General features: G+C 41.2%; 1 protein-coding gene across 1 annotated transcript; it reads left to right on the top strand.

The window, feature by feature from the left end:
- The first annotated feature begins 4,076 nt into the window (after nucleotides 1-4,076).
- ETS2 (ETS proto-oncogene 2, transcription factor) lies at nucleotides 4,077-18,844 on the top strand. Its single transcript, XM_062001008.1, has 10 exons — nucleotides 4,077-4,452; nucleotides 7,737-7,808; nucleotides 10,776-10,896; nucleotides 12,337-12,456; nucleotides 12,887-13,087; nucleotides 13,857-13,940; nucleotides 14,735-14,977; nucleotides 15,134-15,397; nucleotides 16,098-16,216; nucleotides 17,161-18,844. The coding sequence occupies exons 2-10, from the start codon at nucleotides 7,737-7,739 to the stop codon at nucleotides 17,374-17,376; spliced, it is 1,440 nt and encodes a 479-aa protein (XP_061856992.1). The 5' UTR covers nucleotides 4,077-4,452; the 3' UTR covers nucleotides 17,377-18,844.
- Nucleotides 18,845-20,432: the final 1,588 nt, after the last annotated feature.

Here is a 20,432-nt window from a genome sequence, read left to right as displayed (position 1 = left end):
CATGCTGACAGAACCTTGACATAGTATTTTATTTCTCTGCAGTAATTATTAATGTTGGTTTACATGTGCTCAGAATAATGACATGCACATGAATAATTTGCTATACTTTGTGACTCACCAAGATGCCTTTGCAGAAATTATCCTGGTCACACTTTGTGCATCAAAACACCATGGGGAGAACTTTTTGGTGGGGACAATCTGCAGTGCTTTATTTTAACAGCAAAGAATATACATTTAAGGGAAAGGTCGTTTGATACCCCTCCTTTCTCACACCCAGTATAAATATTTTGGCTTAGCTGTGTTTGAATGGTAGAGTCAATGAGTTCCATCCTTTGTTTCAATCATAATAGCGTCTTGTTTGAAGTTGCTATTTCAAACTGAGATTGCTGGGCCTTTATTTTTCAAAGACGTTATTTCCTGAGACCCTTTATGCTGTGATCTTACAGATGGTCACTACTGGAGCTTCATTGTTAATTGTCTTTCGGGGCACAAATATACAGCCTTTTCTTTCAAATTCAGGCCGACTCTGTTTATTTATGCTACCAAATGCAAATAAACAGGGAAGCATCCCTGGTACTCCAGGGATGTGAGGAAGAGTGGGAGGAGTAGGCCCACCAGACACCCGTGGGGCTCCCCCAGCAAGGGCTGTTCCAGTCCTGCATGTCCACACCACTGCTCTCCACAGCAGTAGCAGGAGGAAGAGGAGAAGGAGGGACACGTGCACTCCAAACATACTCAGGCAGAGGAGTTGAGCCAACATGCAGATGAGTGAGCCACGCATACTTTGACAGCACGACATGGTTTTCACTCCTGTGTGTCCTCTCCCGTGGCGCAAGAGGAATTCTGGAGGAGTAAGTCATAGATGCTCCAGAGCACTGGCTGCAATGCAGCTCTTCCACATACCTGCAGTCTTGCATTCCCTCTCGATGCTTTAGACCTCTGCATTTTTAGGATTTTATTCCCCCTCTCTGTTGACCCAGTGAGAATACAATTCATGGATGCTGAGTGAAGTCCTTCCCTGGCATGCCCTGACCATCAGCTGCTGCTCTTTTCCTCCTCTCCATATTTGACAATGAACTCCAAACCAGCAATGAGCTGCTCAAATCACAAATATGGGTTCAAATTATCCTCTCAAACAACCATCCATTGCTTTCAATGTAAAATGTCACGTACTTACATACTTAGAAAGAATCTAAGAAGTTCTTTTACCTCAGTTCACTACAGGAGGGTATTCCTGAGATGTCAATGCAGAGAAAGGTAATTGAAAAAATAAAAACCAATCCCTTAGCACTCACAGTGTGGATCCTCTTTTGAACAAGTAATTTATGAGCAAGAAGGATTGAAAAAAGTCTTATCTGGTCTAACTCAGAAAACCAGTACAATGGCTTTGCAGTCATTCCTAAAAAAATAGGAAAAAGCTTAAAAAGAAGAAAACATCAGTAGGTCTGCAACAACAATAAAAATATCAAAAGTTTGTGGCATGGTGCTGATAACATGATTATTCTGAAGTTTAAAGAGAATCCTCCTTTTATCTCTCTAAGTAGACAGCATGCCCACATGCATAAAACCACAGGTAAGAGCTAAAGAAATTTTGAGGAGGATGGACGATTCCTAAACCAGAGAAAAACATACAGGGATACTGCAGAAGGAAAACAAACTAAAGCCTGGGGGTTTTTTGACTCTTTAGCTTAAAGATATTACATTCTGAAAATGAGCAGTGCAGAGGGATCATAGAATTATAGAGTGACTTGGGCTGGAGAGGAGAGAAGCAGATCTTTATTCCAATCTTCTGCTGGGATTGTTCAAGGCTTTGGCCTGTCAAGATCAGAGAATCTCCACAGATAAAGCTTTCACTCCCATCAGAAACATTTCTTTCCAAATATCCAGCTGGCATTTCCCCTGCTGCAGTTCTGCACCTCTGGAAGACTCTGGCTTTTTCTTTGCTATAACGTTGCTATAAATTGAAAATAGCAACAACATTTCCCATCAGTCTGCTCCTCTCCAACCTAAGGAAACTGAGTTCCCTCAGCCCCTCCTCATCTATCATGTGCTCCAGCCCACTAAGTATATACCACTTAAAATGCACCAATAGTGTATTTGTATACTAACAATATGCATTATTTAATGAAATTAAGTACTCTTGTGTAACAAGAATTACTAAGAAATAAACTAAGAAATTTTAATGACCAAAATACTGCCAGGTTAATGATTTTGCTCTGGATCCCAGAACATTAATTTAGCAAGAAATAATTAACTCCCAACCTTTTGTCTTATCTTTCTGACAGATTTTTTTCCCCTATATAAAGGGTAGCATAATTGTACTTGTCACTGCTATAATTAAAATTGCTATGCAGCTGACATACAGTTTTTAATGGTTTCCCTTAGGATGGTAACAGATGTTGTCTTATTAGATCAGGACTCTCCTGAAGTAAGAAATGTCATTGGCATAATCAAGATGCTACTAACAGTCTCTTAGACTGTCACAATTTGCCCAGTAACATTTGACCCTAAGCAAGCAATGAAATACATCCCACTTTTCTAAGGAGAAAGTTTTCTGAAAAGTTTAAAAGAAGTACTTAGAAAAAGTTACTCCAGGGTAACAAATTGTATGGTCTGGGTTTTGTGGTGGCCAGAAATAGCTGGAGAATAAAGAAGGAAGGGGCCTTGACAACTGCATCACCAACAGCTAAAGGAACTATGGCTTGAAAAGCCATTAAAAATGGCAAAAATAATCACATCTTAGGCACACGGTAAAAGGTTGGTTGAAATCTGGCGAGAAACCGAGAAACAGCAGTTATTGGGCTACAATAACAAGTCAAGCTAAAACTATACCATACAACTGATAATTTGAAAAGGGAGTTAGTTTAAATAAAGTAAGGTGTAATAGCAAGCTTAAGCAACAGCTTTTTAAGTGCTGTTTAGGTCCCTGGTGTTCACTGAAAATCTACAGAAGTTGAGGGTGGAAGCAAACAAGTAACTGTGGTTCCAGGTTGTTTTCTCCTTACAGATGAACAATTGACTGCTACCAAGGGCTGCATCTGTAACTTGTGAGGTGGGTGCTGCTGAACCACAGGCTGCTGTGCAGGGACTGGCCCCCAGTAGGACGGCTGTCGGACTGACACTCTGTGGCTTCTTCCCAAACATAGTGTGTAGTGTGGCAGCTGGCACGTGGACACACCAAAAGACCATCAGGATACCACTCCAACACACAGCCAGGCTGGGGAGCTGAAAAGCACCCAAAAGAAAGCAGTCTGTGTAGGTAATATGGCAAGAGAGTCAGGAAAGTTAGATGGCTCCAACAAGTACAGAGGAGAGTGTGAAAAGCAACCCATGCCTCTTGTCTGCCTGTTCACTGTGTCTTTCCAATCCCTCTGGCACTGCTCATGTTGACAATCAAAATTAAACAGAAAGCTACTTTGTATTTCGGTGGCACAGAGCTCCTTGCTGGTTCACATGGGCTACCAAAGTTTTTCAAGATCTGAGGAACACCAATTCTGTTTTAGCGACCCTGCAATTCACAAGATGAAACTGTTGGTACAGCTTCCACGTTGCATATAGTTTATATTAAGAGCTCCCCAAAATAATTGCAGAAGAGGCAACATGCTGTAATTGCTGAACTTCCACAGTAGCATTATAGTTTACTTATGACAACAGAAAATTTATAGAGATGTTTGGATTTCATGGGTTAATTCTCCTAATCTTACCTATCTCGAGGACTGGTATTAATTAAAAATAAGCATGGAAAACATCCAGCATGAATTATCTCCTGTAGAGTCAGGGGAAAGATTTTATATATGTATATATATATATATATATATATATATATGTCTCTTCGAACGAGCTAAAAGTGTCTTTTCCACTCCTCGTGTGCAGCATCAAGCGGGGAGCAGGAGGTGGCGCGGCCATGGGGCAACCCCGGGAGCCGAGACAAATCCTCTGGGTACCGGCGCAACCTTCCGCCGCCGTAACAACGGCAACGACGACAATAACAACCCGCTGCGCGTCGGAGAAAGGGGCCGGGCCTACGGGGAGGCGGGCCCGGCCACCGCCACCTCCCCCCCGCCCGCTGAAGAGCTCCTGCGAGGGCGGGTGGCGCGGCACAGCTCGGCGCGGCACAGCTCAGCTCAGCGCGGCTCGGCCGGCAGCGCCCACGCACCAGCCGCCGGGCACTCGCCTTCACTCCCTCCTCCAGCCCTTCATCCTCCTCCTTCTGCTCTGGGACTCTCCGCTGGGATCAGCCCGCTGCTGCTCTTGCCGCCGCCGCCGCTGCTGCTGCTGTTGTTGGCCGGCTCGTCCGCATCGAGGATATTTTGGCTTCCAGAGAGGCAGCGGCGCCTTTTTGTTGTTGTTGTTGTTGTTTTGGGTTGTTTTTTTGTGGACTCTGTGTGTGGTGCCCTTGCTGGTGCCGCCGCCGCCGCCGGGGAGGGACGCCGAGGAGCAAGCGAGGGCCAGGTGAGATGGAGGCGGCGGCGGGGAGGGGGACGGCTCGCCGGCAACGCTCCGGCCCGCTCCGTCGGGAGCTCTCGGCGGCCGGCGGCCGGCAAAGCCCTGGGCACGGCCCCCAGCCTCTCGCGGGCGGAGGCGCGGCCGGGCCCCCGCGGCGACCTCCTCCGGGGCGGTGGATGTGGGGGGCGATGGCGGGAGCCAGCAGATCCCGCTGGCGAAGGGGGAGCGCGGCAGAGGGGACCTCGCTGAAGGGGGTTGAGGCCGGAGGCGGGGGGAACGCCTCGGTGAGGCTGCGCGCCCGGGAGGCAAGGGTTAATGGGCAGCGCGCGCGCAGCGCGCTCTGGGTCTGATTAGTACTTTAAAGGGACTTGAAAAATGTTGGGCTGTGTGATCTCCCCCATCTAACTTTTATGTGGGCGAGTGTGTCATATGTGTGAAAAGTCATCCCATCTCTCGGCTGTCTCTCTGATCATCGGTGCTTGAGGAGCCCAATAGCTGCACGGGGCGGGAGGGGATCGGTTCCTGAGGCAGGCAGTTACATTTTTAATTTGTGTGTGTGTCAGGACCCCGAATTTCCCATTTAAAACCAAACCGAAACAGAGTAATGGAGATACGTTGCGGATGTTAGCATGTTCTCCTTGTGGTGTGATTCCCTGCGGAATCCAGCTGTGGGCAAGCACCTGGCTGTTGCTGAAAAGAAGTTGATCAGAATTCAGGAGTATTAGTTAATAAGTGCCTGATCCTGTTGACCCTGTTCTGGTTCACCCACTCAGCTATGCGGGGGTGTTGAAGAAGGTGTCCTGCCAGTTAAACCAATTATAGCTGGCAAGTAGCAGTCATCAGCATTAGTGGAGGAGTTGGAAGTGAGGCCCAGTCACACTGTGCTGGGCCATAGTAGTGTCTTTTCTGAACTTAAACAGCAGCTTTCCAAGTCCAGCCGAAAGCCAGCTTTAACCCTTTGTGGTGTGAAAAGCCACATTGCTCCCTTTGCAATACCTCTGTAAGGGTTTCAGATCTCAGGGCTGAAAACCTGTGCTGCAGATGGGGAGAAAGCCGATACCTGATGAGCAAAGGTTATAGAAATTCATAACAACGGGAGAGATTTGGTTGGAGGAGGAAGAAAACTGCATCATTACAAAACATATTAAAGATCTTCATGCGTTCCTAGTTCGGAGCTTGATGTCTAGTTTTTCTTAAGCTTGCTTTTCACAGGCAAGGCCACAGAACCAACTAGCAGCCTGCCATAGAGAAACAGTGACTTGAGTTAATGAGCAATACCATGTAATGAAGGCTTTGTATAAAGCTTTTGTCTTAGGACCCTAAACATTTCTAAACACAAACAAACAAATGAACAACAGGAAGGAGAGAATCCCAAGCACCTTTTAGTCAATGGTGAAGTTCCTAACAGGATTTATGTAGAGGCCAGGTTTGCACCTGAAGAAATCTTATTTGCGGTCCTTACCAGGGATCAGATCTAAACTTACTGGAAATACATCTAGTGTTTTCACAAATACTTTCCGATTGGTAAGGCTTACAGCTAGCTATCCCTGGATACCAGAGCAGATTTCAAAGGCAAAACAAAGGGCATTAGAAATTGCTCTATGCTTTTTTTAAAGCCCAGCTAAATGCAAGGATAAACAGTTGTTTAAACTGTGGCAGATTTAATGAAAAGATTAGGATGCTTGCTGAGCAAGACTCACGCTGTGTAAAATTCTTTGCTGCTCAATGAGGTGGGTAATTCAGATCAAATATTTGTACATGCTATTTGAAGTAAAAACCCATCATTCACTAGATTGCACTTTTGGGTAAAATTAATGAAGTGTAAGTCGAATATTCATCTCATGGTTGCTTGATCTGTTTTATTTCGATGATAAGACCCATACATCTAATAATAGTGAAGTCGAAATGTGACTTTCAAGTTAAGGATTCTTCGTCTTTAAGTGATCAGCTATATAAGAGGATGAAAGAGTTCCTTGTCGTTTGGCTGTTGGATGTTTTTATTTTCCTCTTGGCTTATATGGATGGCTTTTGAAGTGCTGTCATTTTAACAGGCTGAATTTACTTTATTTAGCTCCTAATTTGCCATCTTTTTCTGAGTTTTTAAGATTGTACTCCTATTTCTCCTTATATTAACACAACTAACAAGAGAACTTGGTTGCAATAAGTGATCACAGTTTTGTGGAAATATTCACAGTATCGTATCTGACCATTTAAATCCAAATGCACATTTTCAGATAGTTTCTGAGGAGCAAGATAACTTAGTCCAGTGCTATGAAAAAAGGGGAAAGAAAATTATTGAGGCAACTTGCCGCAGTGAGTCTGATAAGGTATTGTTCACCAATACCTGAATTACAGCATCATGATAAACTCAAACAATTACTATAAAACTGGCTTTGTTCCTTACGTTTGATCTCTCCCGTAGGTCAGTAAAACGATATGAATCTTATCACTCTTTTCCTTAAGTGTTATATAGGAGAACACATTGTACAGGCCTCATACAACCATATTCCTGGTAATAAAGGCAGTATAATATACCTTTGACTGGAATAACATGAACATATTGATGGTGGTCCCACAATAAATTATTTTAAAAGGGCATTTTACTGCATAAGCTCTTTTTCAATTAAAACTTAGGCCCTCTAAAGCTTTATAAGTGTGCTAATCCGGTGTTTACAAAGTGTGCAAGAAGCAGATTGCCAATACTGGATATTGGCCTCAATGATTATTCATAAAAGGGTGAAAGAGGTGAAGGTGTAACACAGTGAGCACTCTGTCACTTCTCTTCCTGCCTTTGAAAGCCAAAGTTCAAAGTGAATGTGAGCAGGAATAGAGTAAGGAAATAGCAAGAATTTGAGTATAATATAGTAAGGAAATATATAGAATGTAGTAAGCAAAAATAAGAGAAAATGATATATTTAAGATAATAGGTGAAACTTGGAAAAAATATGTCAAAGCAATAGATACTTGGTGAACAAAAGACTTCTGAAAGCTTTTCACACTAACAGGATAAGGTCCTGAAAGCCCTCAGGTTGGGTGTCAGAAGCTAACCATCCTCTTGTTTGCTCGTTTTATTAAACTTTAACACTGGTGATGCCCATGAAAGATCTTCCAGGTAAAAAGAGACTTAAGCAAGGTGGGAATTGTGCCCTATGTAGGTGTGATGTGAGCAATAAGAAGAAAAGCTTTCCCTCTATCTCATTTGGAGGGCTGTGCTGAAGCAGAGATACATCTGATAACAGGCTTGTGTCCTCAGTAGCAAAATTTTTGACATGACCCCTCTCATTTTTCAGATGAGTGATTTTGGGATCAGGAACATGGACCAAGTAGCTCCTGTGTCTAACATGTACAGAGGAATGCTGAAGGTGAGTACTCTTGAGCTTCTATAAACTCATCTGGAGCATCTTCCAGTTAATGCATTTATTGTGATGTTACTAATGCTAGCACAGGAGTTGTGTAACCACGCTGAGGTGAACACAGATATTTGCCTCTTAATTGCTTGCTTGTAACCTCTAATCCTCTTCTAGATTATTCACACTGAGTTCAGTAGAGAAATGAAAAGCAGAACTGAAATAGGAAGATGTAAATCTTGCACCCTCCCCACCCCCCCCCCCATGGAGGCTCTTTCTCTCCATCCTCCAAATCCTAAGAATTTGAAAACATGAAGTAGGCAAAAACTGAGCTCAGATTCATTGGAGTTGGTGGAACTTTTGCCTAAGTAAAGCTTACAGGATTGGCAGTAGGGGTGGTCCTTTAACTTGAGGCTGGTAGAGGGCTGTTCCCATATGCCTGATCAGGTCTGATTCATTCAAGAGCACTATATGAAAAAAGTAGGCAGTTCACTTACTATGTGCAGCTATGTGAAGTGGAAGTCCAAAATATTGAAAGAAACCAAAGGCAGTTATTAAATGTGTTTTATGTTTAGATAGACTGTGTCTGTTTTCTTGTTTTGAAAGGAACTTAACAAACCCAGCACAAATGAGACGCAGACTATAAAGACTCAGTCTTTAAGGGCTTCCTTCCTCTCTGCTCATGCAAACTACTTTCTGATCCCAGTATCTTTTTTTTTCTTACACAATTGATTAATGTAAACCAAATCAAGTTTAGTGAGGCACTTTCTGCTCTCATGTTTTGAAGAATCAGTTAGTGAGACTCTGCTATGCTAACTTCTCTGGCGTTTTATATCCCCTCTTAGCTTTCTCTCCTGCCTAGAACAACAGCAAAACCCTTAAGAGATCCCCCAATTTAACAGCTGCTCTGTGCTCTGTAACACAGTGGTTGTTCTAAGCATTTATTCAGCATTTTGTTGTCATATAATTAAGTAAAAATAGAGACCTATGTTCTACTCTTCTGTAGCCGTTCACATTTCTTTTTATTTTGCTCCGTAGTAAATAGTCACACATGTTGAAAAGCCAAATAAGATGGTTGCAAAACTCATACGGCAAGCAGAATTTATTCTGCATTGTTCTTTTTCCTTTTTACTACTATTGAATTAAGAACTTGCTTAAACATTAATTTTCTCCTTTTTGAAATATGAAACTAGCACAGTATGGATTTTACTCATTCACATGCCACAGCATTTTTTCCAGTGACTCAGGATAAGGGTCAGCTATTTACACAAAATGCAGGAGTTTCCAGATTATGTTGAAAGAACTTGCCCTTTCTTTTAGGTACTAAAGATGAGTCAGTGCTCTTATCTAGTAATGTATAAAGAATCTTTTACTAGCAGATTTGGCAATTGTTATTAACTTGTTTTGTTTGGCCAGGAGCCTTTTCATGCATTGGCTTCAGCTGTAGTTGCAGGGGGTATCTGAACCAACCCTGCACGACTTGTCTCTGCTGGCCAGTGCTCGGTGGAAATTTCTGGTCCCAGTTAACTGAGGCATTATATTGTTTACTTTTTCTTCTGTAGAGTCTGTGCTTTTGTGATGTATGTTCTAGGATGTGCTGCAGCTTGTTGTAAAACAAAACTGAAAAAAATTATGGTGCCTTATTTCTTACTACAGTTAATGTAATTGTAGGAGATTGGAGAGGGGGAGTGACACATGATACATAAAAGGTACCTGGTGCAAAACGACTCCAAGCCACTTGTAACATCGTGGTGCCATGAAAAAGAAAGCTAGGGTATGTGAGGAAAAGATTAATACTCATTTACTATTCCAAAAGCATAGTTCAGGTTGGTTTTGCATCATGCATGAATACTGCCCTGAAAAATCTTTGCCTTGTCCTCAGCTAAATCCTTTACCTTGGTGTAAACTGGCACACCAGTGGGTGCCTAAAACATTAAATAAGCATTTGCAAGTTTCCTTTTGTCTCCAGCTCCCTGAACTGCAGTAGCTGCCACGAGCAACCTGCAGCTTTCCAGAACAATGTTCTATCCTCAGCTGCTTTTCAAAATCTCAGTGGCAACTTTTATCCATCTGTGCCACTAGATATTACAGATATGGTTTCCTTGTGACTAACAGGCAAGTTGCATAAGTTGTTTCCTCTTCCTTTAATATCCTATGCCCCCTGAAGACTAATATGGCCGAGGAGTAGTTAAAGTACCAGTATTTCTAGCATACACAATTGCTAGAAGTCAAGTCTGAAAGGAGTTAGGTTTTCAAAATACAACAATATTTATTGAATGTCGCAATTATATCTCTAGAATCCACTTTTATCTGGAACATTTTTATTAGTCCTGTTCATCCCTTTCTGTATAATGAAGCTGTTTCACTGGGCATCTGAGGACTTGAAAGACTGCAAAATGCAGTAACTGTCAAATTCAGTAAGTCAGAAGTATAAAAGTCACAGCAAAGGAATAACATCTTTCCTCAAGTCCTCTAAAGCTGCCTGTTTAGCTTCAAATGATGTGCTTCAGTTTAAAGTTTTCCCTTAAAAAAAAAAAAACCCAACTGCATGATTTTGCAATGTCAAAATGTGGACGGTCAATTTAAACAGGTTAAGGAAATAAGAAATTCTTCAAAATATACCTGGAAATACGTTGGTCTATATATAGAAGATGAACACACACTTGTGCATTCTCTATTGTTAAAAGTCTCAATTACAGGAAAACTAAGAATATCTTTACTTGGCTTTACTGTAACCTGCAGAACGTGCCACCCACCAAGCACTGTGGTATAAATGTTGGTTGTTTTGTATTCATGGACAATGTACAAGAAGCTATGCTATTGTTGTGTTTATGTTCCAAAGGCACAGGTTAGCTGATCAGTAGTGTTTGCACATCATTTCCAAATCTAGGGAAACCTAACCCAGATGCTTCCTAGCCATGAAGCTGACAGTGGTGTAGCAAAATGCTTACATTGTTTTTAATTTATTTTGTTGCTTTGCAGCGTCAACCAGCATTTGACACCTTTGACAGCTCAAACTCTCTCTTTGCTGGATATTTTTTCTCGCTAAATGAAGATCAAACGCTTCAAGAAGTGCCAACAGGATTTGACTCTACTTCTTATGGTAACTATTCACTTTGTTCTTTAGTCCAGTCAGACGAGACTGGATCAGAAAGAAAGAAACCTCCATACCTTAAAAAAAAAGGTGGGAATGTTTACAGATTTTTTTTTTTTAAGGGATGTTTTTTTTGTGTGGCACAGTACCTACCAAGAGTTCTCTGTAAATCCTTGCCCAAAATCCCTGACTAAACAGGGAGTTATGTCCAAAACATAGATATGTTTTGTGCTACTGCCTTTATCTCCCCTTAGGGAAGGGAAAAACCCCCTTCAAACCACCAGTCCTTTGTTCTAATGTGATTCTAATCAGTCACCGGATCTGGTCAGCAGAGCAAGTCTTAACAGATATTGAAGATGGGTGTGGTAAAACCAGAAATTAAGCACTGGCTGGCAATGAACTCCACTTGCTGGGTCAAGGAGAACTAGAAGAGCTGCACAGCTTCGTCAACTGACTTGGAGTCTGCCAAGTTCATCACCTTTATTTATCCTGCCACCGTTATGTGCCTGTAATGCAGCAGAGCTCCTTCAGAGGCAACCTGTGTGTGAGCTCTCAGGTTCTCAAATGTTCAGGGATACAGTAGTGACTGGTTAAGTTTCTTTCAAGTTACTCCTAGCTTAATGACACCAATTGCCAACTCAATACCAATAAAAAGTTTTCTAATCTGAAACACCTAGGCTTAGCTTTCTTCAACCTAAAAGTTCTTTCGGAGTAAAGAGAGCTTCTTCTGGAGAAAATTTGAGTAAGAAAGGCTGAGAAGAAGCCAAATTTGTCTTTTACGTGAAACCTAATTGCACAATTAAAAATCAATTAATCAGATAAGTAATTTGTATTAGCATAGGATGACGCTGACTTTGGATTTCGTTGCATTATTTAGGTACTGGATACCAGTTTGTTACCAGTCACTTGTTTTGTTCAGAGAATAGAATGATCTATTGCACCTCGTACTTAGATGGTTGAGAGATGCATGGGAAGGTCTGAAATACAGTCCTTTGGAAAGCAATATTTAATAGTGCAAACTAGTTCTTTACAATTCTGCTATCAGTGACTTATGTCTCAAACTAAATGAGAACTGTCTGGAGTTACAAGGAAGTCTGAGGTCAAACTATAGGTGGCAAAATAGGAATAAGCAGTTTTATATTTCCTTTTGTAAAAAATAAGGTAGTAGTAAAGTTTCCCTGCAACAAAGGCCCTTCTAGGTACCTACTAAATGAGGATCTATATCATGGAAAACTGCAAAGCTTTAATTAAGTGTGATGCAATTTTATCAAACCAGTAGCACAGAGATTTTGGTGCTGAAAAAGGATCTACAGTTCTTTTTTTTTAAATACTTAGTTTCTGGCATCCTTTTCTTAAAATTTCACAGCAAAAACTTGTCACTCCTTTCACTGGCCTAAAAGTTCATGTATCTTCTTTTTTCCCCCCTTTTACCCCTTTTCTTTCTTGTAGAGTCGAACAACTGTGAATTGCCTCTGTTAACCCCGTGCAGTAAGGCTGTGATGAGTCAGGCCTTGAAAGATACTTTCAGTGGTTTCACAAAGGAACAGTGTCGGCTGGGTATCCCAAATAGTAAGTGTTTTCTATTTATAAGCTCTTTTTTTTTTTTTTTAATGCTAAGGAGGAGGCTGAATAGTGGCCCTTTCAAAAGAGAAAGAATGATGTCAGTAGGAAACACAAGAATGGATTCTATGTGAATCTGGCACAGCTTGACTTGGAAAGACCAGACTTGCTCGTATTAAAAATGGGTGCATGGAGAGCTCATGCTTTGGCAGCATAAGGGAGAAAAAGTAAGCTGAGGACATCTCTGATTACAAGTGAATACAGAAGGAAAATAGCGGACTGTGTTGGGGTTCTTTTAAATTCAAGAATACTTTCATTCCAAATTCATTCAGAACTGAGTAACTTGGGTAAACAAAGTTTTTCATTCATTGCCTTCTAATGAAGATTATTTGAGAGGTCAGGAGTCACCTCTAAATACTGGATACTTTCTGTTTTGCAGATCCCTGGCTGTGGACTGAGCAGCAAGTTTGCCAGTGGCTTTCATGGGCTACCAATGAGTTTAGCTTGGCAAATGTGAACTTTCATCAGTTTCTTATGAGTGGCCAGGATTTGTGCAATCTGGGCAAGGAGCGTTTCTTGGAACTGGCACCTGACTTTGTGGGTGATATTCTGTGGGAACACCTGGAACAGATGATAAAAGGTAGTTACAGAAAAGGAAAGAGTTTTTGGTTTTACTCTCTCCTAGCAGAAACAAGAATGGAATTCTTCCAACGTTTGTTTCACTGAGGGATCTTTTTTACATATGAAAGCTCAAAATGAACTTTAAAACTTGGTTAATAAAAGCATTATCAGAACTTTAATCCATCCTTGGTACACAAAGCACAATGCAGATACCTGCAGAAATCACTCTGCGTTGGTGCCAAGTACCTGCTGTGGTCAGGTTTTATTTGGAATAAGTCATTGAATGAAATCTGATCTTAGGAGGTTACTGTAATACCTCATTAAAAAAAGAAATTAAGCAGGAGTTGTACAAAATTTGTTCACTTCATACTGCAAGTTGTCTGTTTTGTTCCTTTAATGTGGTGTTTTAAGGTAATTTGGTAAATAAATGTAAAGAAGTTGTAGACACCTAGAGATGTCTTAGGTGAACACTGATGGTATTGCTAAAACCCTGTGTGTGGTGGGAGTGCAGCATTCAGTAACTGCATATGTTAAGGATTTGGACCTTAAAGCAAACAACAGTTGTGATTTCTGTTTTAAGTTAAAATTCAATTGATATATGGTTTTCAAGCCTATTGAAAGTTGATTAGGTTTTTGAGTATGTTTGGTTTTGTTTTTTCTGAGAGAGAATGCAATGCATTAGTAAAACTGATGCAAATAATGACCCCAAAATACTCAAGAGAAAGTTTTTTTGTGGCATGCCAGTCAGATCTTTAAAACTAAAAAAACAAATTCCCTTCTCTCCCCAGACAGCCAAGAGAAAACACAGGATCAGTATGTGGAGAACTCTCACATCACTTCAGTTCCTCACTGGGTCAACAATAATTCCCTAAGTAAGTATTTTAAGAAATCTGACATTTTACATCTCTCAGTTCTGTCTAAGCATGTCATAGATGCCAGCTTAAAAACAAAAAACCCCATCACCAGAGTAGTTACTGTGCTGGAAGAGAACGCTTAACTTCAGTTGCTGCAGCCTTCTTTCCTAGTATTGTTTCATGGTCATCTAATTCACATCGGAAATCTTTTGAAGAGCAAAGGCTTTGAAAAAAATCAAATTTCCTCTGGGTGTGCCAAAGCCTACATCTGTGGAGCAGAGTGACCACTCCCACCCCTAGCAAACCAAATCAAAAACTAGCATCACTGGGGAGCAGCAAGAGTTACGTTTAGGCCTTTTTGAAGACTTTGAAACCGTAATAGAGTCTTTGGAAGTGTGTGGGAGGCAGTGCCATCTCCCTCAGATTGTCTGATTGGTATTGTATTTCATTCTACCACGGTCAGTCTCCAGCTCAACCTTATTACACCACTTAATGATGAGGGCCTTACTCAAACCACTTCAGCTTGTCCAGCTTTTTCTGTAGTGCTGTAGCTTCCTTGAAGAACTAACAATAGACACTTTGTGGTTGGCAAGTTATAGAGGGAGGTTTACAGAATCTGAGTCCTGTTAGATGGGCATCTTCTCACAGACTTTGATAGCCTTTCCAAGAGGTCTGTAGCATCTATCACTCAGATTTTCATAGGAAATTACTTATTGATGACACAATGATAGTGAGGTGCTGGAGATGTATTAGTGTGTTTAAAGGTTTACAGGGAAAAGCTATCTAATTAGTTCTTTTATTTCTTTCTTCAGCTGTCAATATAGATCAGAACTCCTATGGTATGCAAATGCCTGGATACCCTAAAGCCTTGGGTTATTCCAAACCTAGTCTCCTGACTGACGTCTGTCAGACTTCCACAGGACCAAATCTCCTCAGTCCAGAGCAAGAGTTTTCATTGTTCCCTAAAACCCAAGCAGATGCTGTTGGTGTCAACTACTGTGCAGTAAATCAAGATTTCCCAAGAAGCAATCTGAACTTGTTGATAGATAATTCTGGTAAGTCGTCATCTGTATGATAACCATGGGTTCAAGGCCACGTTCCTCCTTTGCAGAATTTATAGATAGAAGCTTGACTGAGGGGAATTTAAAAAAAAAAAAAAAAAAAGAAACCCCAAACAACACTTGTCTGGTTTTCTGTTTTGTTTTGTAAAGGTAAGCTTAGAGAACATGAATCTAGTGACAGCGGCGCAGAAAGTTACGAGAGCTCAGATTCGATGCTGCAGTCCTGGAACAGTCAGTCGTCACTGGTGGATTTACAACGTGTGCCATCCTACGAGAGTTTTGAAGATGACTGTAGCCAGTCCTTGTGTCTGAGCAAACCTACAATGTCTTTCAAAGACTATATTCAAGAACGAAGTGATCCTGTAGAGCAAGGGAAACCAGTTATACCAGCAGCGATTCTAGCTGGCTTTACTGGTAAGCAAAATGGTCACTCCTCTTCTTATGTAACATCAGTGTTCTCTGTAAGCATGGACTGTGGTGGTAAAGTGTTACATGTGTAAGATACGCCTTAACAGCTTAGTCAGAGACCACGGCTCATGAGGCATTTCAGTTTTAAATGTTACCGATGAAGGTCACGTAGGACTATCCATCTAAAGCAAGAACAGGCAAGAGCATCACAACGTGTCAAAATCAAATGCACTTTTTCATCTGCTTGAAAAAGAGGGAAGCTTGGACAAAATCTCCTACACCTGGGAGTTTCCACAGGCATTGGCTTGCCTGTGAAGACTTTGCTCCTGCAGTCCTTACTGAAATCGGTTTTTCCTCTAGAACATCTTTCAAGCCAAGGACTGCAGGACAAGCCCTGGGGCTTGAAATGCAGGTGATAGGAGGTGAGAGTGAGGGCTAAGGAATCCATATGAAAGAGAATTATATAGAAAGAAAGTCCCAGTCCTGTGTTTCCATTAAAAAACCAACTTGTTTTAACATTCTTAGGAGCAGATCTGTGTTAGAGAAAAGCCTTGAGTTTCTCTTTGATATTTAAAAAAAACCAGGGCAAATCAGAGTAATTACAAGATCTGTCCTGTGATATGAGTAAGGTCACAGGCAATGGTTGTAGTAAGAGCTTGCCAGAAGTATTAATTGTGGTTTCTCCCCACCCCTTCTTTCTCAACAGGCAGTGGACCTATACAGCTATGGCAATTCCTTCTGGAGTTACTGACTGACAAATCCTGTCAGTCTTTCATTAGTTGGACTGGAGATGGATGGGAATTTAAACTTGCTGACCCAGATGAGGTACGTGGCTAATTGTGATGAACAAAAAGATTCAGGGTCTGATCTGCCATCTGTGGGCCTAGTCTTGAATATAGAGCATTTACACAATCAGACACTTGCTGAAATCTCTTCATCTGCAAATGCTTTATTGTACAGTCAGGATTGCTGTGGGATGTTCTCCCCCCTTTCCTCCCACACAGGGAGCATTTGCTTGTTGTTACAAGAACATGTATAGCTTGAAAGTTAAAGGTAATACACAAAGTTAGTTGTTCTGACAGTATAATACTGTAAATCTACAGTATTATCTTAATGCATCTTACTGGATGTAGTAGAATCAACAGTGCCAGGGATTACACAAAGGCAAGGGGAGAATGCAATCTGCATACCCCTGTTCTTTGAGATACACGGCAAGTGTGATAATGCCGCTTTTGAAACATTTTGGGAACTTAAAGCTTTAGTCATTCAAAATAAACAGAATGCATTTTCATTTTCTGATATTGTTATCAGAAGGAAAATTGTATTAAGAGATGTGACCTAAAGTCCACTAAAGCTTTCCTTAAAAATAATGTTAAAAGGAGAGGGAGAAAAGTCGCTACTCCAAGGAATTTCCTATAATTCAACTAACAGTTAAAGAGCTGTCCCGTGCTGCTCAACAGCAAATTAATGGTTAAATGGTGTCTTCTTGAGAGACTGGTAATTCTTTAAACATGTTTTGGCCCACCCACTACAAACAGGTATCCTTTTCACTGATACTTGCTATCAACCTCCTTCTTTCTCCTAAGCTGCTGCTGATAGTTGACAAGAAGTGTGTTCAACTGGGGAGTCAATCATGAGCTCTTACCTGAGTCTGGGACATGCAAAGCAAATAAAATGCTGTGACTGAGAAAGGGTTTTAATAACTATTTATCTAGAAGAACACGACTCAAACAAACCCTTTGCATTTTGCTTTCTTGTCGGGCCAACAGGTGGCACGGAGGTGGGGGAGGAGGAAAAACAAGCCAAAAATGAACTATGAGAAGCTGAGCCGAGGCCTACGCTACTATTATGACAAGAACATCATCCACAAGACCTCGGGGAAGCGCTACGTGTATCGCTTCGTGTGCGACCTGCAGAACCTGCTGGGGTACACGGCGGAGGAGCTGCACGCCATGCTGGGGGTGCAGCCCGACACGGAGGACTGAGCCCCGCGCCATGGCAGGGGAGCCAAGAGCACCTCTTGGAATTGTGACCAGGAACTGTCTTCAGGCAGTTCTTCTGGCTCTTCAAATGGGGGCAACTGTTGGGAAATAAGGACCTTAAGTGATTTTTGTAACCAAGGGGAGCCGGAAGGAAGTGGCCTTATTTCATCAGTGGCTTCAGATGTTGCCACGTTGGGCGCTTGAGCAGCGTGGAAGTCAGCACAGACACTGAGCTCTGTCGTGAAGACACAGAAATGCTCTCGGGTTAAGCTACCTGTACCGCCGTGTAAAGTGTTTTGGCTACTTACACTGCCACGTGATAATGGGTTGGCTTTAAAACCAAAGGTTGGATGAGAAACCAGTGATGCAGCAGAACTATTGCTCGGATGTTTTAAAATACCATCGTCCATGCTCACCTCTTCTATCATGTGATTTATTTTAAAAGGAAAAAAGAAAATCCAAACTAATTTATTTTGAACGAGCAGTAAGGAGAACCAATGTTGGTTTTGTTTTAAAGCATGTTCTGTCATCATTATTATTACTACTCCAGAAATGTGCTGCAGAGGTACATAAACACTCTTGTGTCCAAAACCAGATGTAGCAACCATTAACAGGAAGAAAAAAGACCCTTTAAAGATGGGAAGGAAAATCATACCATTTCAATATTCAGTTTGTATATATTCTGTGATTCTTTTTGCAACTCTGTAATGTTCCTATTTAACAGATACTGTATAGTGTAAATTAAACTAATTGTATGTGTGTTTTTGAAATAGGACGAATGTAAACTTATCAGAAGTTGAGGGGTTTTTTTCATGTTTGTCTAGGATATACAACCTTCTGCAAATATTTAATTGGCCTGAGAGACAACATAAGTGCTCAGTATGCATGCATATGGTATGCCTATGATATTAAATGGGGCAGTGGATGGGGGGGGGGGGGGGGGAGGGTGGGCTAGCCCAGTGTTTTGCCAAGACTGAAGCTGGCAATTTTTTGTGCATTTTGGCATTTTTACAAGAAACTAATGTTATATTCTGGGACATTAAAGGGCCTGTTTGTGGTTTCTTCTGTAACTGAAAATGAAAATATTAATATGGATAAAATTACCTTTTTTCCTTTACAAATGGTATATGTTTTTCAACTTCTATGCATGGCATTTTAAAAACAAAAATTTATATACAAGCCTTATTTTTTCAGTTTACTTGTCTCTTCTTCCTGCGGTTTATCCTGTATGATGAAAATATGAATTCTATTTTTGGAAATAACTGTGACTCCTTTTCAAAGATCAGGAGGGATTTATGTAGCAGCTATTTTTACTGCAAAAAAACAAAAAAAGAAAAAAATTCACTGGAAAAAAATGTACTTTGTAAGAAAGCTTTATTTTTTATCAGAGCTTGATGTACATTTAAGTGTGTTGTACAGTGTCAGAGGTTTAAAAATATGAATCTCCATTAAAACCTCTTGAACAAGAAAATTGTGCTTGTGGTTTTTCACTGGGAAAGTTTTAGATGTGTCAGGGTTTTTTTTGTTTGTTGGTTCAGCCCTTATCCATTCCACTACCCCCACCCTCAACCTCTCCAGGATTAAAAATAAATTTTAAAGAAAGGCCAAAAAAACATATCAACCAGACTTAGAAGAATAGGGAGCTTGCTGGTGAAAATTCTGCAGGAGTGCATAGACGTATGGTCTTGAAAGAGGCTAAACATGTGCGACCACACTGTGTTTTTATCTAGCTTCCACTAAGAACTTTGTGCTGTGCCTCAGAGTGAAAACTGGCACCTCTGCACTGTGATGTGAATCAACATATAAACTGATGAGTGGATATATGGCAGAACTGAGGTGTGTTAAGACGATTCAGTCTTAAACTGTTCCTGATCCTATGCTGTAGAAAGGAAGGCTACTGTCCAAGCTACCTTTAGCTCACAGTCTTCTTTGTCCCTCCTCCATACACAGAAGCAATGAACGTGGAAACATTTGCTCTTAAGTACACCTTTTAAAAATAGGAAATGCAGGTATATAAAAAAAAAAAAATGTGCTTCCCTGAGGCTTCATGATCTTTCATTTACCAAACTTCAGCCCTATCTTGATCTTATTTCAATTATAGTTACCCTGGTTTGGCAGCATGTTAAAAAGTCAGATAAAAAGGATGGTTTTCTTTTTTCTGAGAATGCTTTTCTAAATGGATGGAGCTGAAAGGGTAGGCATGTGTCTTGCAGCATGGCCCCAGTCATCTCTTCTGAATAGTTGAAGACACTGTTCTCTTCAGCCTTACTTTTAATTGTCCCTGTGAAGGAAAAGAAGCTTCTGGCATCCTTCCTTTGCATCAGCCACTACTGCAGGCTTAGATGTGTCATGGCTGATGCTGCCCCACAGACTGGTCTCACAGTGAAAAGTATGTAAGGGTGTGGGGAGCTGTGACCCCCTAAGCTAAGATAGAACTTGTAAGAAAGGAAAAGATTTTCAATTTCCTTGGCTTGGGGTAACACCTTTAAAAAGGCAGTGCCACATACTATCTGCCTTTGCACTATGGTCTTAATGAGAAGAGATACCTGATTTTTACAGGAAATAACATATGGTTAGTCACAATTAATGTGTTTTGTTTCCCACAGTTTCTTTGTCACACTGTGACTACCAAGTCCTAATCGTCCTCTTAATCTGTGCAAGTTTCATTTTCAATTTGGTTTCCCTAATCACAGAATTGTTTCTTCATTTAGAATCATAGAATGGTCAGGGTTGGAAGGGACCTCTAAAGATCATTCAGTCCAACCCCTCTGCTAAAGCAAGGCCACCTAGATCAGGTCACACAGGAATGTGTCCAGATGGGTTTTGAAAACCTCCAGTGAAGGAGACTCCACACCTTCCCTGGGCAGCCTGAGCCAGAGCTCACTCACCCTTACTGTAAAGAAGTTTTTCCTTAAGTGGAACTTTTTATGTTCCAGCTTTTGTCCATTATCCCTAGCTCTATCACCAGACAAAAGTGCAGAAAAAAAAGTGTTGCCCCGTCCTCTTGACATACACTTTTAATTACTTCTAAGTGTTGATGAAGCTCCTCCTCTGTCTCC

Source organism: Colius striatus, chromosome 1, assembly GCF_028858725.1.
Source record: "Colius striatus isolate bColStr4 chromosome 1, bColStr4.1.hap1, whole genome shotgun sequence".
Classification (NCBI taxonomy): domain Eukaryota; kingdom Metazoa; phylum Chordata; class Aves; order Coliiformes; family Coliidae; genus Colius; species Colius striatus.
Note: the sequence above shows the minus strand (reverse complement) of the source record. Positions and strands in the feature narration are given on the sequence as shown.